A 22918-nucleotide genomic window follows, 5' to 3' on the forward strand; every position below is an offset into this window, starting at 1 on the left:
TATTTTAGTCCAAGATAAGTGTCCTTTTACATAATCAAGAAGGAATTAATTTTATTTTTTCAAATTTACCCTTACTTAAGTGTCCTTCTATCAGATCTCAATGTATCAAGTTAAAAATAAATAAATTTTAATTAAGGATAATTTAGTCAAAATATTTTTTTTTAGGAATTACAGTTTTTCCTTAAGCAATGTACTAAATGCCAAAAGATGAGGACCGAAGGGAGTATCTTTTAAATATAATTTTTTTTATGTAGTTTACAAATGTATAAAAAACTTATATATTAAAAAATTAAGATATTTAACCAATAGAAATTTATAAAGAGAAAACACATAGAAATAGAAAGTGCCATGGTAGAGGAGCCAAGTCCAGCTAAAGCTGGCCTTCTTATTCCCTTTTTGCTGCTCCAAAACATTAGAAAAATAATAAAGAGAGGCTCTATAAACTCATTTGTCTTCTTCCTGAAGTAGCCCCTCTTCTCTCTTTTTTTTTCCCTTCAAACTGTACTAAATTCTCCCTACTTTCTACAGAGCTTTCATAAACCATACCATTACTCTCAACATAGATACAATAAATACTCCATAAAAATAGGTAAAGAAAAAGGTGTAACAAATGAGAATGTATTGAAAAGTGATGATGTGATATTAATATCTCACCTTCCAAAACCAAACCTTTACTTCAATCCAACTCCTCTTCTTCTCTTTATCTATAATCTACTAATCTACCAAACTTTTCTTGCTTCTTTTTCTCCCATTAAATCCCACCAAAAAAATCCAATTTTTTTTGGGTTTCTTGAAAATGACTGAAATTATACAAACCCCATCTCAGTTTACTTCATGTTCAAGCTCCATTACTAGTATACCATGTTTGGATAATGATGGGTCTTACCAAGAGAGTGTTATTAGTGGACCCAATGTAGATGTATACAATACAGAGGTACAAGAAGGAGGTATTTTTGGTAGGAAAATTAGAGAGAGGAAAAGGAGAGAAAGAGAAGAGGGAGATCAGCTGTCTCTTTTAACATTATTGGTTACTGGTTTTAGGAAATCTTTGGTTGCTTGTAGTAGCAATTTTGATATTCTTAGTGTTGAAGAACATCAGCTTTCTTCTTCTTCTTCTTCTTCTTCTACTTCTTCAATGGAGATTAGTTGGCCTAGTAATGTAAGACATGTAGCTCATGTTACTTTTGATCGTTTTAATGGCTTTCTTGGACTTCCTGTTGAGTTTGAACCCGATGTCCCCAGAAGACCTCCTAGTGCCAGGTTTGTTTGTTATTTTTTTTCCTCAAAAAAAAGAATTTTTTCTCTTAACTTGCAGATTATTATTTATTTATTGGTTTCCCGGCAGGAAGTAGCTTCCATGTGACTAGTAAGTCACTCGTTCAAGCCGTAGAAATAGACTCTAAAAGAAATGTAGCGTACAATAGACCCTTGTGGTCCGACCCTTCTTCAGACCTCGCACATAGTGATAGCTTCCTATTTTTTTCCTCCACTCGGTGTTCGGTGTAATTTTTATACTGGGGATGTTTTCACAACTATAAGAAATTTTTGAAAGACTAGCCTAGCGTCAGAATTTTGAAGCAATTCTGGTAGCGTGCTTTAAAATTCTGCCTGCTTGCTTTAAAATTATGGCGCAGAGGCTATTTTCCCAAAACTTTTCTTAAAGGGGTTAAAAATTTAAACGGTGGCACCTGTTTGTGCAAATTTCTTGTGTGTGATACCAGTATTGGAGCCCGACTAAATATGAATTTGTGCCAGTAAGTCGCATATTGGGTGTAAAACGCTATGTAACAAAGGCAATTTTATACCTAGGACTCGAACCAGAGACCTGTGGTTAAAGATGAACCTAGGACTCGAACCAGAGGCCTGTGGTTAAAGATAAAAGTACTTAGCACTCCACTACAATCCTGATTGGTTCTTAACCTTCAGATTAATATGTTTTAAAAAAAAAAAAACAATTCCTTGTTTTATTTATAGTGGGGTTTTGTTCTAAAAATCATTCCTTGCCTAAGATATGTGTTTTGTGTTACTTTATTATTATTATTATTATTATTACGGAAAAGGGCAAAAATATCCTTGAACTATTTGAAATAGCTCAAAATTACCATCCGTTTGTTTTTTGTACCAAAATATCCATGCCGTCTATATTTTGAACCACAAATGCCTTTAAACTGTTAGTCTCACCATTGAAGGTGAAATGGCAGTCCAACTAGGTTAGAGTTGCTTAGGTGGCCATCCATCTAAGCAATCCAACATCGCAAAATTAATTTTTCAGAAATTTTTTAAAAATACAAAATCAACACTTATTCCGAAAAAAGTAAAAAATTTACGAAAAAATTATTTTTTCGAAAATTTTTATTAAAATACAAAATTAACACTTATTCCGAAAAAAGTAAATTTTTTATTAAAATACAAAATCAAATCGCTATCAGAATCCAGGGGAGAGATACTTCTTTTAGTCTATAATACCACTTGTTAGGATCAAATCCTTGTTATCAGAATCTCTATCAGTTTAAGACAAAATTCTTAGTTTAAGAAAAAAAACTCCCAAATATTTATTTTTCCGATTTTTTTTTTACTTTTTTCGGAATAATTGTTGATTTTGTATTTTAATATAAATTTTCGAAAAAAATAATTTTTTGGGTATTTTTTTACTTTTTCGGAATAAGTGTTGATTTTGTATTTTAAAAAAAATTTCGAAAAAATAATTTTGCTATGTTGGATTGCTTGGGTGGATGGCCATATAAGCAAATCTAACCCAGTTGGACTGCCATGTCACCTTCAATGACAAGACTAACAGTTTAAGGGCATTTGTGGTCCAAAATATAGACGCCAGAGATATTTTTAGTATCAAAAACAAACGGAAGGCATTTTTGAGCTATTTCAAATAGTTGAAGGACAATTTTGGCCCTTTTCCGTTATTATTATTACTATTGTGGTTTTCCCTTGTATCTGTTTTAAATATTTTGGGTTCTAATGACATTTAATATTATAGTTTTTATATGTCACATTCATTTTTCAAATAGTAGAATGGGATTTTGAGAGGGGTTTTAGGCTTCTTTTAGATATATTATTAGTTGTGTAGGTTCCATTAGAAAAGAAAAACAATTAGAATTGTTTAAGATATTGACAGCCTTGTCCAGCACATGCTCTTGTTTCAAGGAGAAGTACTTGTGGCTTAAATTATTATGGGAAAGCTAATAATTTATGTTGTAGAATTGACAAGTATTTGATTACGTATATTCATGAATTGATGATTGGTGCATCCTTGTAATCTTTAACAGCCTATAGTTAGATTTGAAGCAAACAACATGTTCTTTTGCTTCATCTTGGAATTTCCTTTCTTCAAGATGACTATCCTTAGCTGAAAATTGACTACATGTTAATATGTAATGAGCACATATTAGGTTGGCATGAAAAACTAGCTATCTTTAAGTATAATTTTCATTAAGTAAATGGAGATATTGTTATGTATTGGCAAGAAAGTTTTTGTTCTGTAAAAATGGTTCAGAAAAGTGTACGGAGAAACAGAGTGGAAGCTTAGCAGAGAACGATATAATTTGCATTTTAAATTTACACCTGAGCAGTTTTAGCCTTTTATGTTTATAAAAATGAGCACTTTTAGTCTCCTTTATTTTTTAAACACATGAAGGTAGTTATCATTGACGGAATTGGTTCGTGAGAAGCATGTGAGCCATTTAATAGACTTTTCACGATTTATTTCTCATGATTGGTAAGGGTTTCGATAGCAAATGGTTATATTGAGAGGTCGAAGGAGACATAAACGTTATTCGTTCGTTGTGTTTCATTTTGTGGAGAGTAGAAGGAAGCGGATGATGGGTTCAATTCGCTTGATTATGGTTTTTTTAAGGTACCAATTGGGGAAATGAATTAGGAGAAGTCCGTTCGATTGTTTCTTCAATCTAAACGGCTTAGGTGCTTCCCACGAGCCAATTCCCTTTGGAGATATATCGAGGACTTCTGGACTTGCATCCTTCAACATAGAAGTCTCCTTTTTCGCCTAACAAGCTGTCGTTTCATTATTGCAGCAATAATAATTAGTATGTTTTAATCCCAAACTAGTTGAGGTCGGCAATATGAATCTTCTATTTCTATTCGACTTCATGAGACACTACTTGCGTGTAACTTCTTTTGTATTCCAGAACTTTTGATCATATCCTTGTTTTGAGCTTTTATATGGTGAAGAACAAGATGTTCATATTGTTGTCTTAGTCAAGAAGTGTCAGGCTCTTCTAATTGATGGTTGTGTTATTTTCTGCAGTACAAGAGTCTTTGGCGTTTCGACAGACTGCATGCAGCTTTCATTTGACTCCCGAGGAAATAGCGTCCCTACAATCCTTCTGATGATGCAAAGGCGCTTGTATGCTCAACGTGGCTTGCAGGTTTGTGGAAAACCAACTCCTTAATCTCCGTCATGTTGATCAATTAAATATTTGACTAGGCATAAATCCCGTATGTGTGTTGTCCTAAAGGTTTCATAAGTTATACTTCTTTAGTCCCAATTTATATCACAGTGTTTGACTAGGCACAAAGTTTAAGAAATAAAGAAAGACTTCTGAAACTTTTAGTCTAAAACGAACTATAGATATTTGTTTGGCTATATATCATCTCGTTAAGAGTGAAAAGAAAAAATTGAAGTTGAATTGTTACAAAATATAGAAAGATGTCGTTCTTTTTGGGACTGACTAAAAAGAAAGCGTGTCATATAAATTGGGGCAGAGGGAGTATAACTTTTCAATGATGAAATTTGGCTGTCAACTTGCAGGCTGAAGGGATATTCAGGATCAATGCTGAAAATGGCCAAGAAGAATTTGTCAGGGAGCAACTAAATAGGGGTATAATTCCAGATAACATTGATGTCCATTGCTTAGCAGGTCTTATTAAGGTAATATTCTGCATCTTGCTCTGAGAATATATTCGTCGACGTTGTCTGCAATTCTTGAGAGAGGAAATTATTAAAGTGTTCTATGGTAATTGACATAAAATGATGATGCTTCCAATAGGCTTGGTTCAGAGAGTTGCCGAGGGGAGTTCTGGACCCTCTCTCACCGGAGGAGATTATGCGCGCACAATCAGAAGAAGAGTGTGTTCGGCTTGTGAGACTTCTTCCACCAACTGAAGCTGCTCTATTAGATTGGGCTATTAACTTGATGGCTGATGTTGCTCAACTGGAAAGTTTTAACAAAATGAACGCACGTAATATAGCTATGGTGTTCGCTCCAAATATGACACAGGTAGTTCAAAACTTTCATCCAGTTTAAAAGAAACACGATCAAAATCATATCGTTGCTCCTATTGTGTTTCTTAGATTAATCTTTTCTGCCTGCAGATGGCGGATCCCTTGACTGCTTTGATGTATGCGGTTCAAGTTATGAACTTTCTCAAGACTCTAATACTTCGTACCTTGAAAGACCGAGAAGAATCTGTTATAGAAGCTGGTCCTGCACCAGAACTGGAGCCATTCGATGAAAACGGGCATCATAGTTCGTTCCAAACAATCGGTCAGAAATCTAATGAAATTGTGGAGGAGGAGGAGGAAGAGGATATCGTTATATCCAAAGGGCGACCCACAACTGGCACTGCTAACTCTACCTTGGGAAAGATTAAAGTTGAGAATGAATCCCATGCGCTTGGTGATTGTCTCAGTGAAATCTCAAACCTGTCTGACAGCAAAAAGGATGAGGTTGGAGTTGGTAATGTCAATTTAGCAAGTGGAAGAATTCAACCAAAAATCCGGAGGACTAAAAGTGTTCATTCAAGTAGTTCTAGTGTGAGAGGATCGAAGAAAGTTAACGAATGGCCTATAGTTCATGTAGCTGCGAATGTAGAGAAAGGGAAGGGAGTCAGAATCATCGATAGGTTGAATTCACAAACAGAAAGGGTGGAAGCCTGGCGATGAATGACTCGCCACAACGGGCATTGCTTCCTCATCAAGAAGTCAAATGGTTGTGATTTATATTTGAAAAAAAATACTATGTATTATCCAGTTTCTGTTGTAATGGGGTCATTTTACAGTCTGTGCTTGCATATTGGTTACTTCCTTAGTACAGTTCAAACAGGAATTCTGTCATCTTTCCCTATGGGCATGTTTGGCTGGGGAAACTAGCAGGATGAATGTTAATTTATGTGTTTTCTACTAAACTGAATACTGCTGTGGTTTTCAACTTTTGAATGTGATCTTCCTTTTGACATAAAGAAGTGACCATTCTATAGGGGAAAATTGCTTATGTGATTGCAATAGTGATGGCAGAGGCGGATCTACGATTTGAACTTTATGGGTTCGAGCTGGGAATTCTACTATAATTTATTTGATTTACTGGGTTCAAAATTAATTATTTATACTTTGTTAGTGAATTTTCTTAACACATATTATATCCGCGTCAAAATTCAACTCATACCACGCATACTTTAGATACCTATTAACTCTACATCCACCATTGCAAGTGGATATGGATGGTCCGAATGCACTACTCATTTCTAGTTTGATTTTGCAATTCAGTTGAAGTTAATTATAAAGTATAAAATTCATCCTTGTTGCTCAAGCGGTGAAGTTTTTTGCAATTTTTCTTTTTGGAAAATGTAACTTTTTCCAATATGTTTAAAAAAGAATATTTAAAAAAACAAAGTTTGAAAAACTAAAAGAGAAAATTTGCAAGGAAAAAAGAAGAAAAAGAAAAATTCAACCAACTTTCCAACCAAAACGCCAATAACAATTCTTCATGGGAGTAAGGTATCACATCTTATACACTTTAGGGGCTGAAATACAATTCATTTTAAAAAATATAATATTTATCCTCCGGTTCACCTTATTGAAGAAAAACCGGATTTTCTTCTAATCCTTCAAACTCGTGAAACTTTTTGATTCATTGAATTGGTAATTTGGTATGCATATGGGTTTTAATTTTTAGCTCTTTTGAAATTACTACATCAGTATATCTGTAGATGTTCATCTAAAAGAGACTCAATTTTTGCACTTTTTTCTTTGCAGAAAATTTAAATGCTTAGTGGCTTTTCAAGAATGAGGATCCAATGTTGTATTCGTGGGAAAATTTTCAGTTCTTTACCCCCTTTTAACTCCTATTGCACCCCCATCTCCAAAGTAAGGTTCAATTCTTTATTTTCTCTACAGTTTTTGGTTTGAGATAATGATTGTTAAATTGGTCACGGTGTTGACTTTGACAACGTAACACTAGAATCATTGTAGTGGTGAGCTCATGCTTCAGAGTATCAATTCAGCAAGTCTTCTTTGGAAAGGGCAGTTCAGCAACTTTCTGCTAGCATAGTTTCTGGCGGGCATTGGCTATTTTAACAGACAAATCAAAACCATGTGTTGGACTGAGTTAGTTTATTGGATCCAATAATTTATGCTGGAAAAACAGATTGTAAAAGTGCAAGAATTCTCATTATTCACCATTCTTGTTTGTAAAATGGCCAGTTCAGTTTTCTTTTGTGGATAGCAGTCTTCTGTAATATCATATGCTGGGAGTTGCACTACTATTCTTTCAGTGAGGCACTAGAATTGCACAAAAGAGAACAGAACAAGAACATAAATCAAAGATTCTCTAGTCATATTACATTAGAGAGAAATTAGAAGACTCTTCAAACTCATGGCACCAATTGCAACTTGCAAGTCTTGTTTCATTTCAAGGTCAACTTGAAATGTGCACTGGTCGAACGACCACGATCCGTCAGTCTCCACTAGACTTAGCTTTCCAGTAAAACACATGAATTTCATGATCAATGAACACTTTGTAGAATGATGTAACTAATACAGTTCTGTTGTCAATGCTCATCCGAGACACTCCTTTTCAATAGGAGGTGAAATAGGGACTAGGAAGGAGAGATCTTGAATGTGACTAAGCATTAAGTTCCAAAGGCGACTAAGTTGATTTAGCTGTAATGATATTACACCTTTTAGAATTCTGAATTTAACCAAATTCCTGTCCCTCCTTGAAAGGTAGACAATCATAGTAAAAGTCAACATGCTTGCCCCTGATGTCAAACTTGTGCTCAAGGAAGCAAGAGAGTCAAACTTGTGCTCAAGGAAGCAAGAGATGCCTCCATCAAACATCCAAATGCATCTGTTCTCAAAAGCTGGTCCCTTGTTTGCACTTATTTTATTGTGATGAAAATTTTTGAAACAGGATATAGTCAAGCAACTGAGAGACTTGTATTAATGATGGCAGTAGCTCTAAGGCCCAGCAGCAAGGAACCAACCTATATCCTCTTTCATCTGTAATGACAATTCGTATCTCATGGTCACTCAACTTTTCAACTACTTTGATCTAAGCATGCACTTTCTTATATATGGACAAAATACGTCAAGTCGGAAGATTAAACCTTTGACACATATTATGATCCCTTGCAAAGTTGCAGCGAACTGCCTCTGGCTTCTAGATTTGGAGAGCATACTTCATCCTGTTCCATCTCTGTCTTCACTGCTCAGTCCTTGTTATCATTTGTCCAGTCTCAAAAGTCACCAGTAATCATTACAAGAACATGTACCATTTCTGAAATGGTGGAAACGGGTGGCATCTCTGACCACAAATAAACGATCCACAGTTTTGCTAACCCGCTTCACAAATGAGTGACAATCACCGCATATTCTCAAGTTCTTTATAACAAGAATGTCAGTCCCTATTTCAGTGTTCAAGAGAGCAAATGCTATTGCCAAACGTTCACTATGCACACTCATAATATTAGGAGGTTCTTGATTTATTACCTCTTGACCATTTTTGTCTGCTCTTCCATGCTCATTTACAGTATCCTCCAATCTATTTAACATTTTGTATATATCTTTTGTTTGAGGATGACCTATATCACCAGCCACAAAGAGGTGGGTTTTCCCTTTACACTCAAAATAGCTATAACCTGGATCTTTTTTAAGCTTTCGTTCTCTCATCATCAATCGGACTCTTAATATACCTTCTGAATCATTTGCCTCTGTGTAGATGTTGGAAAGTAGCACGTAATACCCTATGTTTGTGGGCTCAAGCTCAACAACCTTGTTAAACGCTAATTCTGCAAGTTCAACTTTTTTGTGGATCTTGCAAGCACCCAAAAGGGCACCCCACACGGCACCATCGGGTTCAACTTCCATCGATTCAATAAGTTTGCGAGCTTCCTCAAGTCGACCAGCACGACCTAATAGATCCACAACACAAGAGTAGTGCTCTGTACCTGGCTTCAATCCATACTCCCTCTTCATTAGATCTAAATAATTTAAGCCCTTTTTAGTCAACCCTGCATGACTACATGCAGACAGAACACTAACAAAAACTGTACCATCAGGTTGAATGCCAGTCTTGATCATCTTATCAAAAAGCTCCACAGCCGTGTTTCCAAGACCATGCATTCCGTAGCCGCCTATTATTGCTGTCCAGGACACCAAGGTTTTTTCTGGCATCTCGTCAAATATAATCCGAGCTTTCGCCAAATTACCACATCTAGCATACATATTTATTAGAGCATTCTTCAAGAATATATTAAACCACATACAATTAGACCTTATTTTCTGTTCCACCTCAAAACCAATCTTTTGAGCACCAAGATTAGCACAAGCTGAGAGAACCCCAACAAATGTAACCGCATCAGGATCCACTTGCAACAATTCCATCTCACGATAAAGCTCCAAAACTTCAGCAGCCAACCCATTTTGCGCATAACCAGAAATCATTGCATTCCAAGTGATCAACCCCTTTTCTGGAATGTGATCAAACAACCTCCTCGCTAGCTCCATTAAACCACAACGCACGTACATTGTAATCAAGCAGTTTGCAATAGCTAAATCATTCTCCAATCCACACTTAACGTTCAAACAATGCAAGCACATTCCCAACCACAGATGCTCCGGAACAGTACAGCCTGGAACCAATCCTAAAATTGTAACCGCGTTGAATTCCACTCCTCGCAGCCTCATTTCACTAAACAAACAAAACCCATTTAAGAACTTATCATTCTGAACATACCCAGATATCAAAGCATTGTAACAAACAGTAAGATTTCTATGAGGAATTTCATCAAACACTTTCTGTGCATGTTCAGTTAACTTGCATTTACAGTACATACACATCAAAGCAGTTAAAACAAAAGGCTCAGATTTGCATCCGAGCTTTATGACATGGCAATGGAGTTGTTTTCCAGTGGTGGGAAGGGAAAGAGAAGCTGAAGATTTGAGAATAAAAGGGAAAGTGAAAGCATTTGGGGTAGCTCCAAATTGGAGCATTTGACGGTAAAGAATAAGTGCGTTGTAGTATTGACCATGTTTTGAGAGATCTCTCAACTGCGTATTCCATGGGGTAGTAGTAGTAGTAATAGTAGTGAAGCTCGCGGATTTGGTGATAATGGTGGTTATGTTAGTATTGAAACGTGACAAGAATCTGGTATTTTTGTGGAGGTGTCTGGTCATTATTCAGACAAAGGGTGATTACTTGGTTTTATGCATTTTATAGTAGCTTGATCATTTTGCTATGTCGCATTATTACTCTATATTTAAAGGTAATATAGTTCTACATACAGTCCAAATATAATACATTTCCTATATAAAGGAACTAAAGAGACACATTTTAATTAATTAAATGAAAGTTAAATGTGGTGAGCTATTATCTAAAAAGAAAAGATAGCAAAATAAGTGGATGGTAACTTTTCACCATTAACCAAAGTCTCGGATTCAAACTTATTATATTTTTTAATTGAACTCATTATATTTTTTTAAAGTTATGAGTTCATATCTGATATTTATGTAATTTTGATGAATTTTCAAACATAAATTTATATTCTATGCCAAAATTATTGAATTAAGATATCGGATATCATAATCCTGGATTCTCCCCTGCTGAAAACGAAATTGTTTACTACAGTATTAAAGTGTTTTCCCCTTATTAACCTCACAACAAGCAATTGGTGGAGTAGGATACTAGGGTAGTCCGCGATGCACACAACACTGCAACTTGAATAGTAGTACAATAGTAGCTACTAATCGATAGACCAATAGATAACACTTGTTCTAATGGATAAACCAACCGTGTAAAGAATAACAAAAAGAAGAGAAGAAATCTTCAATCTTCAATCCTCAATTTCTCAATGGAAGCCACTGCTTCTTTCTCCTCAACTATGTCTTCCCACCATTTCTTTCCACTTTCCAAAGCCACCCTCTCAACTTCTAAACTTCCATTTTCTGGGACTGGTTCAACTCATTCTCTTTCATTTTCTTCAAGAAACTCATTCACTGTAACACCCTTTTCAGTTTTTGTTACTTTCGTTTTTTTTTTCTTCCTTTTTGCTTTTTTTAAAAAAAAGATTCAATTTTTTTGTGTAGAGGGATACATGGAGGGTGATCAATTCAAGGAATGTGGTTATTTCAAGAAGAGAAATGCGTGGAGTTATTAGAGCTGAGATGTTTGGACAGCTCACTAGTGGACTTGAATCAGCTTGGAATAAGCTCAAAGGAGAAGGTAAAGGAACAAAAAACAGAAAAAAATTTAATTGCATCTACGTTATGAAATGATTGGATTTTCCCTTTTTTATTTTCAAAGAAACCATTTTTATGATAAGAAATACTCGCTCCGTGTTTCAAATTAGACGATATACTTTACTTTTTAATCTGTTCTAAAATAAATGGACATATTTCTAAATTTGTAAATAATTCAACTTTAAACCTTCATTTTATCCATTTTACCCTTAAATTAGAATTTTTTATAATCACACAAATGTGATGACCCTACAAATCTTTTACACCTTAAGCTTTTAAGATCACAAGTTAACTCCGTGCCGAGTCAAACTAACTCGTCTAAATTGAAACGTAGGGAGTATACTGTAATGTATTTACTCAATATATTCTGTAATGTATACTATGCTTTAGTGAGACATATTAAATAAACTTCTTGTACTGCAGTGTATAAGATATATCTGAAAAAGTGTGTCAATTTGTGAATGATTGTACTAAATTCTACAAAAATTAAAATGCATTGCAATTTATGAGCTCATCGTGATGGCTGAAGTACAAACAACCCTTACATATCACTGTACAAGAATTTCACGTTCTGTTGTGGCCTCTCTCCCTGCGCGCGCGTGTACTTCCAAGATAACTTGAAATAAGCAGAATCATTAGCTTAAGAAATGATTGATCTTGAGTTTGCTGAAATGGCATAGCTCTTAGTGAAAGAGTAATCTATGGATTGCTTATGTGTTTGAGATTTGTTGAACAGATGTGGATCATTCGGTATCTATTTAACAGGGATGCACTTCTCCTTTTTTGTTCTACATGTTATTGATTGACACCATAAATTTTTATGAATAAATTTATTGGAAAGTGTTTAATTGTTAAAAACGTAAGTTCTTATCCAAAGATAAATGGAGTGAGTACTTATATTACAAACATTTAATCATAATCTCTATATCCCTAATCGTTATATCTTTTAACATGTATATCCCTAATCGTTATAACATGGATGCTCTGAGCAAAATGATGAATCGTGCGGCTGACGGAGGCTTCTTGAGAGGATTCTCAGCTCCGATTGGGGTGCTCAGTGCCCGAAGAGTCTCACATTTGCTTTTTGCGGATGACACACTGGTTTTCTATGATGCCGATATGGATCAGTTGACCTACCTGAAGCAGGTCCTGCAGTGGTTTCAGTTAGTATCAGGACTCAAAATCAACATCGGCAAGTGTGAGATTTTTCCGGTAGGTGAGTTTACTAATTTTGATGCCTTGTCTGGTGTTCTCGGATGCAAGGTGGGCTCCCTTCCCACTACTTACCTGGGCCTCCCTTTGGGCGCTTCATATAAGGATACTACGGTTTGGAATCCAGTGATCGAGCGGGTTGAAAAAAGATTAGCAGGGTGGCAGAAACGGTATTTGTCAAAAGGAGGTAAGGAAGTGCTTATCAAAAGCACTTTATCGAGTATGCCAACCTATTACTTATCCCTGTTGCAAGCACCGGTGAGCATCACAGAAAAACTGGAGCGACTCCAAAGGAACTTTCTATGGGATGCGGCGGATGGAACTAGAAAGTTTCATCTAGTGAATTGGCAAACAGTCACTTCCCCAAAGAAGTGGGGTGGACTTGGAGTGAAAGATCTTAGGGTATTTAACAGAGCTTTAATGGGAAAGTGACTGTGGAGATTCGGGGTAGAAGAGCATGCTCTATGGAGGGAGGTCATAGTAGAAAAGTATGATTCAACGGGAGGGGGTTGGAGGACCAAGGCGATCACAACACCTTTCGGGTGTGGCATGTAGAGGAGTATCATGAAGAATTAGGAAGCATTCAGTGGCAACATCACTTACAGGGTGGGGGATGGAAGGAGAATCAGCTTTTGCTATCATAGGTGGTGTGGAGAGGATCCTTTGAGGGTCTCCTTCCCCCACGTCTTCAGAGTTTCAAACCAGAAGGAACTGATGGTCCAACAGATTCGCAAGGAGCATGAAGGGGGGTAGTATGGGATCTCTCATTCAGGAGGAACATGCAAGATTGGGAGATTGCGGAGCTTCAAGTTTTGTTGGCACTGCTATACGGGCAAGACATGCTCCAGCCATCCTGCGACTCTTGGAGATGGGGCTTGCGTGGCGATGGTTTGTTCACCGTAAAGTCATTTTACCAGAGTATGTTGGTGAGAGAGGAGACCACTTTTCCATACTCCTCGATCTGGATTCCTAGGGCGCCCACAAAGGTGTGCTTTTTTGCATGGCTAGCGGCAAGGGGAGTGATTTTGACTACTGAAAATCTCCGAAAGAGGGGAATTTCACATTATGTTGCATTGCCCTGTGTCCTCAGCTTTGTGGAGGGCAATCCTAAATCTCTTTGGTGTTCAATGGGTGATGCCAAGCACTGTAAAGGAAATGTTATATAACTGGGGCGGTTTCCGTAGAAGAAGAAAGCAAAAGGCGTGGAAATTCGCTCCGTTAGCTCTCATGTGGGTAGTATGGGGGGAGAGAAATAGGAGAGCTTTTGAGGAGATTGAGTCTCCTTTTTCACATTTTAAGAATAGCCTTTTATCTTTGATCGCTTTTTGGTGCACTCACTTAGCCCCTACTTGTATAGAAAATTGGGCGTCTTTTGTAGAGAATCATGTTCTGATGTAAATTCTCTACGTCTTTGGTATACTTTGTGTACACGGGAGTTCTCTCCCTTTTGATTAATACAATTTACCTTATCAAAAAAAAGAAAAAGATATAACGATGAAGTGACTATTGTTTGAATTCCTTGTGCTTCAGAGGTTTTGACCAAGGAAAACATTGTGGAACCTATGAGAGACATCAGGAGGGCTCTTTTGGAAGCTGATGTATGTCACTCTATATTTTAGCAGCTGATCTCTATACAACAAATTTTGCCTCTCATTTAACTTTAATTGGCAGGTTAGTCTCCCTGTTGTCAGAAGGTTTGTTCAGTCTGTTAGTGACGAAGCCGTGGGGACTGGCTTGATTCGAGGAGTAAGACCAGATCAGCAACTAGTTAAAGTATGTATTATCGGACTGATGACTTTGAACAATACACCTATGGGTAGAAGCATTTTGTAGCAGGAAAAAGTTAAATATTTCTGGTCCTCAATATGCATCCGAATTGTCTTGCAAAGATCTTAATTTTAGCCTGCACATGGAAACTCATGTAATGACTTATGCATACAGGTGTTGGATTTCTGAAGAGATGTTTAGTGATAACTAGATATTGATTTTTGTCTTAATCGGTTCCTTCTGCTTTACTTCCTGTTCCTTTCATATGGGAGGGAAAATCCTATCTTTCTTGCTAGCATTTTTAGTTTGTAACCAGACTGCCTCCCTTCTGTTGTTAATTTAATTTTGCTTGCACAATTGGGTATCAGCTCGAGCTGAACTTTTTCTCTGTATCATTTGGTTGGTATAGATTGTACGAGACGAGCTTGTGAAACTGATGGGTGGAGAGGTCTCTGAACTGGTATTTGCTAAATCTGGACCCACCATAATACTATTGGCCGGTCTACAAGGTGTTGGAAAGACAACTGTTAGCGCAAAGTTAGCTTTATATCTAAAGAAGCAGGTGCACTTCCAATCTTCACCTTCTGTTGACCCCGTCCTGGCCTTCCTTCCCCAACTCTCTCATGCTATTACCACTTACGTATATGGTCGTAGAACACCTGCATTTCTCCAACTACCTTCTAATATTAAAGTTTGCAGGGTAAGAGTTGCATGCTGATTGCTGGAGACGTGTATAGACCTGCTGCTATTGACCAACTTGTTATTTTGGGTGAACAGGTAGGCCATGTCACTTTAGCAACAATAAGATTGTATGTCATTTCATTGTAGATGCTTTTTTCCGTTCTTCTACACTAACAATCTTCACCTATAAATCATTTTCTTTACAAGGACGCAGAATATCTAAACGCAATATTATTCATTCTCATGTTCACTGATAAGTGGGGAACAGGTTGATGTGCCTGTTTATGCAGCAGGAACAGACGTAAAACCTGCAGAAATAGCCCGTCAAGGATTAGAAGAGGCCAAAAGAAAGAATGTAGATGTAGTCATAATGGATACAGCTGGACGACTTCAGGTCATATCATCTTAGTTTTTGGATTCCGCTACAACTTTCTCTGTATTTAAGTCTTTATTAAAACTTGTAGATAGATAAAGCTATGATGGATGAATTAAAAGAGGTGAAACGGGTACTGAACCCCACAGAGGTTTTGCTTGTTGTGGATGCAATGACTGGCCAAGAAGCTGCAGGTACTTCTACGCTCGTTAAACATGCGAACGATCAAGTACATAAAATTTTTTTATCACATAATCTCAAAATCTTAAGCTCCTTATAGCTTTCGGTAAACTGGAAAAATATGCTCTCCATCAAATTTTTTCTATGCAGCTGGTTGTTATATAGAACTTTTACCTTAGATATATATTCATTCACCAGCTCTTCTTGACTGTAAGATCTGACTAAAAGTGTCACTACTTCGAAGATATTGGTATATTGTCAGATAATGAATTCATATATCCTGGGCCAAACACGTGTCATCAGTTCATGGCTTTTTTACAGTGTTTAGCTTTGCGAAAAATGGCTTTTGAGTAGTGGTCATGTGACTTATCACATATTTTCTTTCTGTGTGGCTTCTGTTATACTTTGTTGACTGTGTCAATTGTAATTCCGTATCTACAAGTAGGGTTCGCTAATCTTTATGCTTCGTGATGATATCATTGAGGGATGTCTCTTTTTCCTTAACAATGGACATTCAAGTATATATTGCCAAAGCAGTGTGTCTTATCATGCATGATTTTTTATGCATATAGCAGCAACTTCAAACTTACTGAAATCATGGCCTCCGCCACCTGCAATAGCACTCCCAACTTTTCCTCTTCAGCCACCTCGCGGCAACCAGCCATCTTTTTCCACCATCAACATCCACCTAGTAATGCCACCATAACAACCCACTACAGCTTTCATCTCGTCTTCTCCAGTTCTTCACCATCCTTTCTTGCTTCAGAACTGCATTATTTAACCATTTTCCCCTAAATGGCAGTTTATCTTTGACAGACCTAACTGTTTATCTATTTATTAGTGAAATTTTCTACTCCCCTATTCACACGACATGCTTGGTTGATATGGAGATTAAGGAATTAGTTTCATTTACTTAAGAGTTTTTTAGTAAGGAAACAAAATTTTAATGGAGCAAGACATTCCAAGTTTGAGTTGTTAAATGAATTTGAACTCTTGAAATATGTTACTCCCTATGTCCCACTTTATGTGACGCACTTCCCTTTTTAGTCTGTCTTAAAAAGAATGACATCTTTCTATATTTAGAAAAAATTAAATTTAAACTTTCCATTTTACCCTAATGAAATGATTAATGGACAAAAAAATATCTATGGCATGTTTTAGACCACAAGTTTCAAGTCTTTCTCTCTTTCTTAAACTCCGTGCCCAGTCAAACACCATCATATAAGTTAGGGATGGAGGGAGTACTAGATAGTGCAATAAAAATCTGTAACATCTCAAAACAAATAGCATGGTAGTTCACTTTCATTGAGTTTTATCGACATAATTTCTGCCCTTTACCACTCATTTCATGTTGAAAGCGGAAATTTCCTGTTTGTTCTCTCTCTTACCATTCACATTGATGATATTGTAGCTTTGGTCACAACATTCAATCTCGAAATTGGAATTACTGGTGCCATTATGACAAAGCTAGATGGGGATTCTAGGGGTGGAGCAGCTTTAAGTGTCAAGGAGGTGGGTTCTTATTACTACATGATATCTGTATAGGTGATTATATTGTGTCAAATGTTAATATGATCGTTCGTTATAGACAACAAAACCATTGATTTGCTCTTTAACTGTCAAACTTTTTCATTTTGAAGTAAATTGCGATTTTGCATCACACGTATATGTTCACTACCACAGGTATCAGGAAAGCCAATTAAGCTCGTAGGAAGAGGTGAACGTATGGAGGACCTTGAACCTTTCTATCCTGACCGCATGGCTGGACGTATTTTAGGGATGGGAGATGTTCTGTCGTTTGTTGAAAAAGCCCAAGAAGTTGTAAGTAACCAACAAGTATTTTTTTCGTTTGTTTTCTTTACTTTGATTCGACTAGTTTCATTTGACTCCTTATAAATGATTTTAGATGAAACAAGAAGATGCAGAAGATTTGCAGAAGAAGATCATGAGTGCAAAATTTGATTTCAATGACTTCCTGAAGCAAACTCGTGCAGTTGCTCAAATGGGTACCATGTCCCGCGTTCTCGGAATGATTCCTGGCATGGGAAAGGTAATATACCTGCTTCTTATTAAATCTATCTCTCCATTTCTGTGTAATAAGTATTCTATGGTGAAATTCATGTTTCAATTGTTACTGTGCATACCTTGTATCAGCTATAATCCTTTCTTTTTATTTATGTGACGAAGCGGGAACAAATTCCATCTTGTTCATGCATAAACAGGTTACTCCTGCACAAATTCGAGAGGCAGAGAAGAGCTTAATAATAATGGAGTCAATGATAGAAGTCATGACACCAGGTTATTCATCTTACCTCGGGTTTCTAATAACAACATGTTGCTATGTTTAACATGACCATATACTAGTGCTGTTAGTTCAATTTGTCGCGGCTCAATTTATTGTCTTTCATTGTTTTCTCAGAGGAGAAGGAGAAACCAGAACTGTTAGCAGAATCTCCTAGTAGAAGGAAACGTATTGCTCAAGAGTCCGGGAAAACTGAGCAGCAGGTAAAATTGATGTGTTAGGGATGGCATTAAAAAGTAAATTCTATGTTGGAGATTGTTTGGTACTTCTTTGCATGCTCACCTATAACTTCATTTCCATTTGTAGGTGAGTCAACTTGTTGCTCAACTTTTTCAAATGCGTGTACGTATGAAGAATTTGATGGGTGTTATGCAAGGTGGTTCCATACCTGCACTGAGTAATCTTGAGGAGGCACTTAAAACTGAACAGAAGGTGCTTATCTTTCTACATTTTTGGCTGAAATTACTTGTTACATACTATTTATTAGAGCATGTGGATATAAATGCTATGTTTTCTTTCTCCTCGAAACTATATTTATAACAAATTAAATAAATAAAAGAATGTATGATCTTTAAGCATCTGTGAGGAACTAGCTTGATCGAAATGAGTTGATTCCTTTCAAATCACAATTTTCTGAATTCTTGTTTGATTCCTTTGTAATGCAGAAATAGATTTGCACTTATTTCATCTTATTATTTTTAACTCAAGCTGATGGTTTCGAATTGTCATCTTGTTCTGTTACTTACTCCAGGCTCCTCCTGGTACTGCAAGGAGGAAGCGAAGGTCAGAATCAAGAAAGCAATTTGCAGACTCGGGATCAACTAGACCTGGCCCTCGTGGTTTTGGGGCCAAGAACTAAAATATAGGACTATATGTCAATCAAATTTTTGAAGAGCTAGCATCTTTGACTGGCTATTTATGAGTACTCACTAGAACACAGAGTTTGAGTTTGAGTACAATTTCCAGCAAGAGAATTGTGAAGACTCTCTCATTTTATGAAAGCAGAGCAAAAAGGAAATGATTAGGTGGCCTTGGTTGGAGATAGGAGATGAAAAGAATTCCTTGATTGTAATGTAGGGAAGAGAAGTTCTTGACATGATTATAGTACATTGTATGCATTCTCAACAATGTAGTGTTATCCCCCTTCTTGTGTAACTCTTGCCTTTCTACTGTATCTACAGATTTGATTTCTTCACATATCAACCTGTGGTCTTGGATTAGAGGTGGTGAAATCAACTCATTTTTTAGTAACTCGTCCAACCCGCCCAAGTTTAAACAGTTGAGCTATGACTCATTCATTTACTTGATCGACAGGTTGAACCTAAAATGACCCAACAAATTATTGGGTCAAAACAGGTTCAATAGTGTAACCTAAGGGTTTAGAATGCAACTCAAACTCGAACATATAAAACCAAATATGAAGATTGGTAATTATGTAAATTTGGAAGAATTTAAGCGAATAATTTAAAAGAATACATTAGCTTTCACTTCTTTTTTTCAGCAAAACCAAATAAAAGAGGGCAAGTTAGCTCAACGTTGGACGAGTAGGCTTATGACCTGTTATTACCCATTTTGACCCAAGTAAACTTTGAGCGAGTTGGGCATGACGAGACACGCTTATTTATTTGACATGGGTGAAATACTATACTTTTTAAAAGACAAAACAGTAGTAGAAATTCTTAAACAAACTTCAGGTGCCATATGTTTGCTCATACAATCTAGGCCAAATACAGTCAGCCCCTTAAACTTAGACCAATTTTCACTTAAACACTTTAATCAAGAGTTGTACCTATTGAATACTTTAACTCCAATGAATGTGTGCCTATTAAGCCCTTCATAACTTGCCAGCAAAAAATATAAATTGAGTGATTTTCAAGCGCAATGACAAAGCAAAAATCACAAATGAGAGAAAACCACGTGGCTTTGATTACAATTAATCCAAAAAACACTATGAGCCAAACGAAAAAAATGGAAAAAAGAAAATCAGACCCACAACCTCCCCCCCAAACCCCGCTCTTCATCTTCAGACCCGTCCCCGCCGGCCCCCTCTCCCATTGTCTAACTCCATCATCATCTAATTACACCTTATCTCAAAAATATTTCACCAATGGTGGTTCATATTCCAACATTAGCAATCGATGCCATCAGTTTTTTCGGCAGAACTCCGATTCAGCCCACAGTAGCTCTATTAGGGATCTTTATTCAACTTAGTCAGTTTTTGTTTATGGCACTTTAAGAATTTTCAGACAACTTTCTTTATATGACTTCCAAACATAGGAAAGTGGGTTTATATGATACAACTCTCTTTCTATCCGTCGTCTCCTAAGATAATATTTTTTATGCAAAAGTCTACATTTTGGCTTTTGGGTTTACTTTTCTTACTTCTATTTTTCTCATTTGCTTAGGTAACTTTTGTCTTGATACATTTTGTTTGACATATTTGATATTATCAGAGAAAGAAAAATTAATGATAGCTGCAGTGGCGGAGGATTAACAGTGATGGAGGTGAGAGCTTACTGGTGATGGTGATTTTGGAAAATAAGATTTGTTTGAATAAAAAAAAAAGAAAAATATGATTTTGAATAGGCTCAGGCGCTTTAGAGACGTGAGAAACAATTTTTTTGCCACGTCAACAAATCGTGCCTAATAGGTACAAGTTGATGGAAGTTCAAGTGTTCAATAGGTACAAGTATCAATTAAGGTGTCCAAGTGAAAATTGGAGCCACGTTTAAGGGGCCTTATTTGGCCTACAATCTACTTACTGAAACAACATCCAATAGATACATTCAAGATATAAAAAATGGGATTAGCTCCTGTACATTGACTCATATCTCCTAACAAAAGTTGAAGGAGCTGATAAAGTTCCAGAATAAAGAAAGGCTATTTAACAAGCACTCCTAACTACAGTCCACTTAAAACAAGCTATTTTTGTAGGACTTTTTGCCTTCCAAATCAGCCTTCAAGGCCAAACTTCAATAATATTTTTACTTCTAGACATCCTCCCATACTTTACTTTGAATTGACCTTCCTTCCCCAGCTCATAGATACTTCCAACAAATCAAAACCTCTTTTAAATTATATTGTGCCGGTAAAATCTTTTTGGTTTGGGGTTGACATCAAGAAATGTCACAACAGTATGTGAAGAAGTTTTGGGATACTCCAAAACCACCTCTGATGCCTTTTTTGATATGTCAGCAAAGTCGGCCCAAACAATTATCAATTTTTCCAATACTCGCGCATTCTTCAGGAAAAACCTTAGTAGCTCCATCTCATTTTCTTCATATTTAAAACCAGTCAACTGAATCATCTTTAGATGAGATTTCAAGCACACTATGCTTTCACTAGGGTCATGCAGCTTCCAGTTCTCATCCCAGCCAAAATTCTCATCCGAAAACAAATTAAGAACCTCCAAATTAGGAGAATGCTTGAGCAATAATATCATAGCTTGCATGCAAGCTTCATCAATTCCCACCGTCAATTTTAAGGACTTGAGCTTATAAAACATGACCGGAGAGTTTCTTACTTCATGAGCCATCCGATATACACCCCGAACAGAAACCATGCATAATTTCAAAGCTGAAGTAGAAGGAACATTCTTGATCATCTTATACGTAAGCATGCCAATTTCCTTTAAGGGGTTACGCACATCGAAAAAGAAGACGTGAACAACTTCTATAGGGAAGAGATTCTCTATAATTATATCCTTTGCCATTGGAGCACCATATTTCAAGACCTTGAGATTTGGGCAAGAAATTTTGACATTACAATTGCTGTAACTTAGTCCATTGTTAGCATAGTTTACTATATACACATAAACCAGAGATGTCGAAGCAATATCAAGCACAGTCATAGTTCCAAAAGTACAATCTCCTAGTATTAGTTTTTCAAGAAGAGGACATGTTGAGAACAAGCAACTCATCAAATGCTCGTTCGATAACTCAACTTCCAAAAGATGAAGCAATTGGAGCTGACAAAATCCCAAATGATTAGGCAACTTAAGCATATCCCCAGACAGTTGTAATTTCAAAACTCGTAAAGATTCACAAGTTGCAACACAATACGGCAACTCAAATGGCTCAGCAAGACGAAAACTTAACACAAGTTCTTGAACATTTCGCTTTGTTATCACACGAATCCACCGGAAAATGGCCACCTTATCAAAAAAATTGCTAGAACAGATTTTAAAGCGAACAAGTCTAGTGTTAGTGGCGCATCGGGAAATTAAGACCCAATTGATAAAATCTTTGAATTGCTCAGCCAATTGTCAATCCCAAAGCCGTTTAACCCGTTCATTACCAAAGCGAATAATATCAAAATGCAAGTAAGGCATTGCCCTACATATATAGTTCCATCTTTTCGACAATATGCTTAGCTGAACCACATCAAAAATGTAGAGAGATGAAAGGACATTGTGGAGTATTTCATCAGGCAAATAACTTATTCTGTCAATTCCTTCACTTGTACTGGTAATAGATGCACCCAACAACTTGGGTTTTGTTGATGATGTTTCCATTAAAAAAAATCGTTTTTGAACAAATTAAAAAGCAGAGAACAGGACTGATTTTTCAATGAATAGTGAGATTACCTTTTCGCCGGAAGTTTTTCTCAGTCGAACATCTCAAACAAGACGCGCCGCTGGTCTCACAGAGAATGAGAGCGACAGAGAGGCGCCATTTTTGTACGTCTGTAACTCTTGTTCAATTAATAGTTTAGCTATGCGGCTTTTTAAACTTAGCCGGAATTTTTTATTTAGATACTTAAATTAATCATTATAACCAATTGAATCAAAGCTAAATTGTACCTATTAGATACAATGGATTGACATGACACAAGATGTGCGTCTCACTTCTCATTAGGTGTGGATCGGTTTCAAGTATACCTGTTTAACGGGAGTCCGAAACCCATTTGTGATTCT

General features: G+C 36.6%; 4 protein-coding genes across 6 annotated transcripts; 2 read left to right on the plus strand and 2 right to left on the minus strand.

Moving 5' to 3' along the window:
* The first annotated feature begins 350 nt into the window (after nucleotides 1–350).
* LOC107773814 (rho GTPase-activating protein 1) lies at nucleotides 351–6228 on the plus strand. The gene is made up of 5 exons (XM_075222459.1): nucleotides 351–1260; nucleotides 4280–4400; nucleotides 4784–4903; nucleotides 5022–5252; nucleotides 5348–6228. The coding sequence occupies exons 1-5, from the start codon at nucleotides 797–799 to the stop codon at nucleotides 5915–5917; spliced, it is 1506 nt and encodes a 501-aa protein (XP_075078560.1). The 5' UTR covers nucleotides 351–796; the 3' UTR covers nucleotides 5918–6228.
* A 1170-nt stretch (nucleotides 6229–7398) lies between these two features.
* LOC107773700 (putative pentatricopeptide repeat-containing protein At3g11460, mitochondrial) lies at nucleotides 7399–10524 on the minus strand. Its single transcript, XM_016593117.2, has one exon. The coding sequence runs from the start codon at nucleotides 10424–10426 to the stop codon at nucleotides 8495–8497; it is 1932 nt and encodes a 643-aa protein (XP_016448603.1). The 5' UTR covers nucleotides 10427–10524; the 3' UTR covers nucleotides 7399–8494.
* Nucleotides 10525–10927: 403 nt separating this feature from the next.
* Nucleotides 10928–19200, plus strand: LOC107773874 (signal recognition particle subunit SRP54, chloroplastic). 3 transcript variants are annotated; one of them, XM_075222466.1, is made up of 15 exons: nucleotides 10928–11247; nucleotides 11336–11471; nucleotides 14231–14298; nucleotides 14372–14473; nucleotides 14877–15029; nucleotides 15167–15244; nucleotides 15417–15542; nucleotides 15613–15715; nucleotides 17113–17213; nucleotides 17385–17522; nucleotides 17608–17751; nucleotides 17924–17999; nucleotides 18121–18206; nucleotides 18310–18435; nucleotides 18755–19200. In XM_075222466.1, exons 1-15 carry the CDS (start codon nucleotides 11101–11103, stop codon nucleotides 18860–18862), a joined length of 1692 nt encoding a protein of 563 aa, XP_075078567.1. In that variant the 5' UTR covers nucleotides 10928–11100; the 3' UTR covers nucleotides 18863–19200. The 3 variants fall into 3 exon arrangements, with proteins under 3 accessions (XP_075078567.1, XP_075078569.1, XP_075078568.1); XM_075222468.1 differs by having other exon boundaries at nucleotides 11010–11247; nucleotides 11336–12700; XM_075222467.1 differs by having other exon boundaries at nucleotides 11014–11247; nucleotides 11336–12704.
* A 1873-nt stretch (nucleotides 19201–21073) lies between these two features.
* LOC107772943 (FBD-associated F-box protein At5g60610) lies at nucleotides 21074–22516 on the minus strand. The gene is made up of 2 exons (XM_075223571.1): nucleotides 22289–22516; nucleotides 21074–22156 (listed from the first exon to the last, which is right to left on the minus strand). The coding sequence occupies exons 1-2, from the start codon at nucleotides 22514–22516 to the stop codon at nucleotides 21074–21076; spliced, it is 1311 nt and encodes a 436-aa protein (XP_075079672.1).
* Nucleotides 22517–22918: the final 402 nt, after the last annotated feature.

This window comes from Nicotiana tabacum, chromosome 10 (genome assembly GCF_000715075.1).
Source record: "Nicotiana tabacum cultivar K326 chromosome 10, ASM71507v2, whole genome shotgun sequence".
NCBI classification, from domain to species: Eukaryota; Viridiplantae; Streptophyta; class Magnoliopsida; order Solanales; family Solanaceae; genus Nicotiana; species Nicotiana tabacum.